Below are 5,239 nucleotides of genomic sequence, written 5' to 3'. Positions count from 1 at the left end.
ATTTTTCACCTCCATGAATATGTAGAGGTGGTCCGATAGTGTCTCGACTGAAATCCGCCTGAATGCATCGTGGGAGGCTCATGAGATGTCAACGACGAAGCTCCACGCCACGCAGGTGTTGGCCGAGCCCGTGTTCGCCAACAGGAGTCCAAGTCTCGCGGCCCAATCTGACAGCGAGCGGCCGCGCGCGTTTCTCCATTCCATGGAGTGTGCGTTGAAGTCTCCCAGGACTTCGTCGCACTGGCAGGAAGGCGCCGCCTGACGCAGTCGCCAACTCCGTCCAGGAACTCCGCGAACGCTGCCCATCCGCTGTTGAGTGACACGTACACGTCCACCACCACCATTCCTGCCCACTCGATAGTGACGTATCCGATGCCGTGCTCCAGCGGAACTCCGTGGGCGAATACCTTCGGCGTTGTTGTCCAGGTGACAGCAACCATTTCATCCGTATCTCGGCCTCGGTAGTATACGTCCTCATCTCTTCGGCCAGTTCCATGAGGAGCTCGGGAGATCCGCCGGCCTTCCTCTTCTTCACGCGGGGCGTTTCGACGGCGGGGGTCTCTCTTCCTCCGTCGTTTCCTCTATCCGTAGGTTCTCTGCGTTCTGTGCGGAGCAGAAGAACCCCTCCTTAAAAGGGGCCGCCTTCCCCATACTTCTGGTGCTGATATGTGTCGGCTCAGCAGTCAACTCCGCTTCGTCCCCTCCTCTCATGGTTTCATTCGCCTCTTGATCCTCCTCCACAGTTGTGTCCCTTTTCCCCATTGGGCGCGCAAAACAGCCACTTATGCCCACACTTGTCACTACCACCAGTCACTGCCACTTTCAAATGGCCCGCGCGACGCGCTTTCGGCACGCGTGCCAATATGGCTGCGTCCATGTAGTTCCCCGGGTAGCTCATGCAGCGGCGCTGTTGTCACGCGTCCCAACATGGCTTCCTCGCCGTCATAAACTCACACGCGGTTTTATTTCACCTATCACGTCTTTCCAGTCCGAATTCCGTTAGTTCCTACACCAACTTTTTTTCACAGGCACTAGCTCTTCACTCTGAAGAAGACTGAATTCTGTTAGTTCTGTAGCTGCGCAGGAGTCAAAGGACGAGGCGAATCGAGAATGACTCATGTTGTTGTTTTGCCTCGGGGCATTGACACAGCCTTGACGCACAAAACGTGATGACAAACAAACTCGGGGCAAAACAATGTCGCCGCTACATGCAACCGTCGAATGAAGACGAATTTGAATATTCCTATTCTCACCCGACCAGTATAAATAAACAGACGTGATCGCGACCGAGTCAGTTATTATATGAGTTATCATACGAGTTATTAACAGTGATTAACGGAGTTATACGAGTTATCGAATTATCTGCGAGCTATCATACACTATGCTTGCGAATACGTTTGTACGAGCGTCTCTCGACAGAATTGATATTTATTAATTCATTCCCGAAGCAGAACAACAACATGAGTCGCTCTTGATTCGCATCGTCCTCTGGCTCATATGCCGCTACAATACAATGACCTGGTAATCACTGCGCAAATCAACATTTTGAACAATAGACAACAACCAATCCGTTGTATTTAGTATTCAATATTCAGTGTAGTGGCCGCAAAATAAAGATGGGTACAAAATTTGTACAACATTGTGTTTATTATAGCATTTGTATACTAATTAACTTCAAGCATGTTATGTTTTATATCATTTGGCAGTACTTTAATGACGACAAACACTTAACACTTGATAATTATCTATTATATATTAATATGATTATTTATATTTAATTATTTATTTATATAAAATTACAAATATAACCTATACATGTATATATAAATAAATTTACCATTTGATAAAATACAAAATGGATTCTAAATTATAATATTGTGTATTAAAACATTAAGTACCAGATATTAATTGTAATATATAAACAAATATTTAAAAACTAGATTTTCTTAAGTATTCTTTTAGATTCAAAACATGATGACAGGAATGGTTACACAAATGATAAGTACAAATTATTTTATTCTGGTCGCGTCTCCTCCGTGGGAGCTTCGGGCGTTGGTACTCAAGCGGAGATATTCCCATATGACAGCGTTGGATGAGGGAATACGCGGCCTAGCAGGCGGCTCCAGACGATCTAGAAACCGCCGAGGAGGATGCGTGGAACTAGTGGCGGTCTCAGCTGATCAACGAGGCAGGAGAACATCGAGGCGCGGAGGCGGTCTTCCCAAGTTGGGAGGCATGGAGGAGCCGCCGCGCTGCCCACTGACCTACAGGATGATTCAGGTGCTCACGGGACACGGCATGTTCAGCGAGTACCTGATGAAGATCGGACGCGAGACGATGGATATCTGTCACCACAGCGGGGGGGGGCAAGGACACGGCGCTGCGCACGCTGAAGTTGTATGCGGCGTGGGAGTTTCCCCGCTACACCTTACGTCTCGTCACAGATGAGAGATTGTCCTCCTCAGCAATCATGGAAGCGATGCTGAGCGGACGACAGGAATACGAGGCTGTCCTCTTCTTCTGCGAGTTATGCTCGTAAAGGAGGGGGCAGAAAGGGAGAGAGAGAGAAACTCTCATCCTTGTAGGATAACGCGGCGGAGGGTAATGGCGCTCAGGCGGCCCAGGGCTGCTCCAACGAGTCGCGACTAGCAGTGGGGATGGCGCTAGGGGCAATGACTTCCTCTAGCGCCAATTCATCAGTTAGGAAATTTTAGGACTGTCTCGATCAAGAGGACGCTGAGAGTGCACCGGCAGTAATTTGCAAGAAATCCCGGGGCACTCCTGTCACACGCGTAGGCAGGCTATTGTGGAGTTATAGTCGGAAAGAGACCGACACTGCTCTACTGCTGCCGCAGCGGCGGAGTGTCCATGGGGATTTCTCCACGTACAAAAAAGAAAAAAAGGTACAAATTATTTGTTACATTCTTGTGTATTTGTTTAATATACTTATGTAGTATCGTGGGCAAAAGGCCTAAGATATCGGCCGAACCATAAACAATGTCGCGAGAGCCGCGGCATCGTCGGATACATCAATGTGTCGTCGGTCCTTTCAAGTGAATAGTTTCGTGGAAAAGGCCTGCGTGACTCTGGCCATGGGCGTTTTCGGAACACGTGCGCGATAGGGCGGGAAAAGACAAAGGGATACTAAAGACAGTGTGAGTTGAGAAGCGAGAGCGAGCGAGTACAGAAGCCGGAGAGTGTGAATCGGGAAGTCGAAAGCTGAGTACGAGAATAAGACGTACGACAGCATTGTAATCAGTTCGTTGTTTTGAATATCATTTGTTAAACCAAAACATCATTACTTGTCCTTTCCTCTAAGACCCATTTAAGATACTACACTTATTTTCCAGTTTTACTAAATTGTTATATAATTTATTAGGGGAAGAGATTTCACTGAAGGCAGAAGTAAAGAGAATGAAGAAAAAGCATTTACGAGAAAGAAAAAATCATTGGGTCATTCATATTTAAGAAAGTAAGGATAAAGGGCATGGACCAGAAAGTCTAATCACAGGTACATAACAAGACATGTGGAATGTCATGTTTCTTGAAAATTAAATGTTACAGATATTATTGGTACAACAGATCATTCACAGGTGAAAGTCTGTATTGAGACAGATTGAGAGAACAGTTGTATTTTCGAGCTATCGTGGGGAGACGCAGTCGCTAGAATACGCGTCAACGGGAGTCGTAAATTCCCGTTACGATTGTAATAATCGACACCACGAATAGTTCGATCCCCTTATTTCGGTTAGGATAATAGGGGTGTTTGTTGTAGTATAACACTGTGATTCACAGAATTATAAAAATATATATTTCCAACACTTTATACAATCACACAAATGAGTAACGCCGTTGATTAAGATACAGGTAACGAAGAAAAGGATTATTCTTAAATGAGAGAGTCCGTGTATATTTTGACTTTGACTGTTCGTTGGTTATGAGAACCAATATAGTGACTCTCCTGATGGCGTAGAAGCAGTAGGGACAGTCGGAGCAGTAGGAACAGCCGGAAGTGTAGGAATTCTGAGAGATGTAGGAACTGTGAGAGCTATGGGGACTCTAGGAACTCTAGGCACTGTGAGAGCTGTATGAATTTTAGACACCGTGAGAGCTGAAGGAACTGTCCGAACTGTAGGTACTGTGAGAGTTGCAGGGACTCTAGCAACTCTATGCACTGTGAGAGTCGAAGGAACTCTAGGAACTCGTTCTGATGTGATTACGGAGGAAAGCTCGATATGGGTGTGCTTTTTGAACGAAGGAAACTGATTCGTTGTTCAGACTTTTCGTTATGAAAGTGAGGACAAGGATCCGCACTACCCATTGGCTAAGACGTCGATGATTGAAGATGGGAGGTGTAAGCACCCTACCAACATGACTCACGGGAAAATCCAGACATTTGTATTACATCAATGTCTGGTTTTCCCTATTATATAATTACCGGGTTTTCCCGTGATAACTACCAGCTTTCTCCGTAATCTGTAACAACGTACAATAGACCTAAGGACTTTTTAAGTACCAGTTATAAACCGAAAATACTTGCAGGATTAAAGTTTCCTGCAAGCTAATAAGACTCGATTTACGGTGGGGCCTTAGGTTTATTGAGGGTTTCTGTAACGGTGCTTGGGCCTTGATGGTCAGACAATGAAGGACGTCGCGCGGACCTTTTCACGCGACGTAACAACAGTCCCAGAAAACAAAAGAAAGAGATATGATTAGAAAACAGAGGGTATCTTCATCACATTATATCAACTAGATTCCTATTCCTGTCTATTATTGAGTACGTATCCAAGTTATATGCGGAATATAACTTTTCTGACATTAAATTTTGTTGGTTGTGAGGTGATAAGGTAGTGATTAGTTTTCACAAACACCAGGGTATACCTAACTACGTAGTTTATTAGAATATACCCAATGCGTACACTAGTCGTACAATACACTTGCTGTCTCGGTTCGCGGTCACTAATAGATCGGCGCAAAGAAGTATCGCTTAATTGCTGCTGCTCGTGTCTCTCGATAACTAAGAATGCGTCGCTACTCTGTTCGCTATATTTATATCCGTCGGAGTTGACGAAAGGCGTTGGGATTTGAATTTCGAAGATGTTCTCGAAACGTCCCAACGGGCGCTGAGCTCTCGACCTTGTTTACAATTGTTGGCTTTTTTGGGTAGCTGACTCGAAGGCCTATGATCACGGCAAAAACGACGGATTTGGACTAACGATCGGAACCGCCTAAGGTCGTC

General features: G+C 45.6%; 1 protein-coding gene across 1 annotated transcript; it reads left to right on the top strand.

Moving 5' to 3' along the window:
* Positions 1 to 1,974: 1,974 nt before the first annotated feature.
* LOC126925068 (uncharacterized) lies at positions 1,975 to 4,092 on the top strand. Its single transcript, XM_050740238.1, has 2 exons — positions 1,975 to 2,397; positions 3,943 to 4,092. Exons 1-2 carry the CDS (start codon positions 1,975 to 1,977, stop codon positions 4,090 to 4,092), a joined length of 573 nt encoding a protein of 190 aa, XP_050596195.1.
* The last annotated feature ends 1,147 nt before the right edge of the window (positions 4,093 to 5,239 follow it).

This window comes from Bombus affinis, chromosome 15 (assembly GCF_024516045.1).
Source record: "Bombus affinis isolate iyBomAffi1 chromosome 15, iyBomAffi1.2, whole genome shotgun sequence".
Taxonomy (NCBI): Eukaryota; Metazoa; Arthropoda; class Insecta; order Hymenoptera; family Apidae; genus Bombus; species Bombus affinis.
The sequence above is the reverse complement of the archived record's forward strand: the minus strand, read 5'-3'. Positions and strand labels throughout refer to the sequence as shown.

Coding starts and splice junctions, on each gene's coding strand:
- LOC126925068 (XM_050740238.1), top strand. CDS start 1,975: ATGACAGGAATGGTTACACAAATGATAAGTACAAATTATTTTATTCTG. Junction 2,398..3,942: donor GCGCTGCGCACGCTGAAGTT/GTATGCGGCGTG, acceptor GTTGGTTATGAG/AACCAATATAGTGACTCTCC.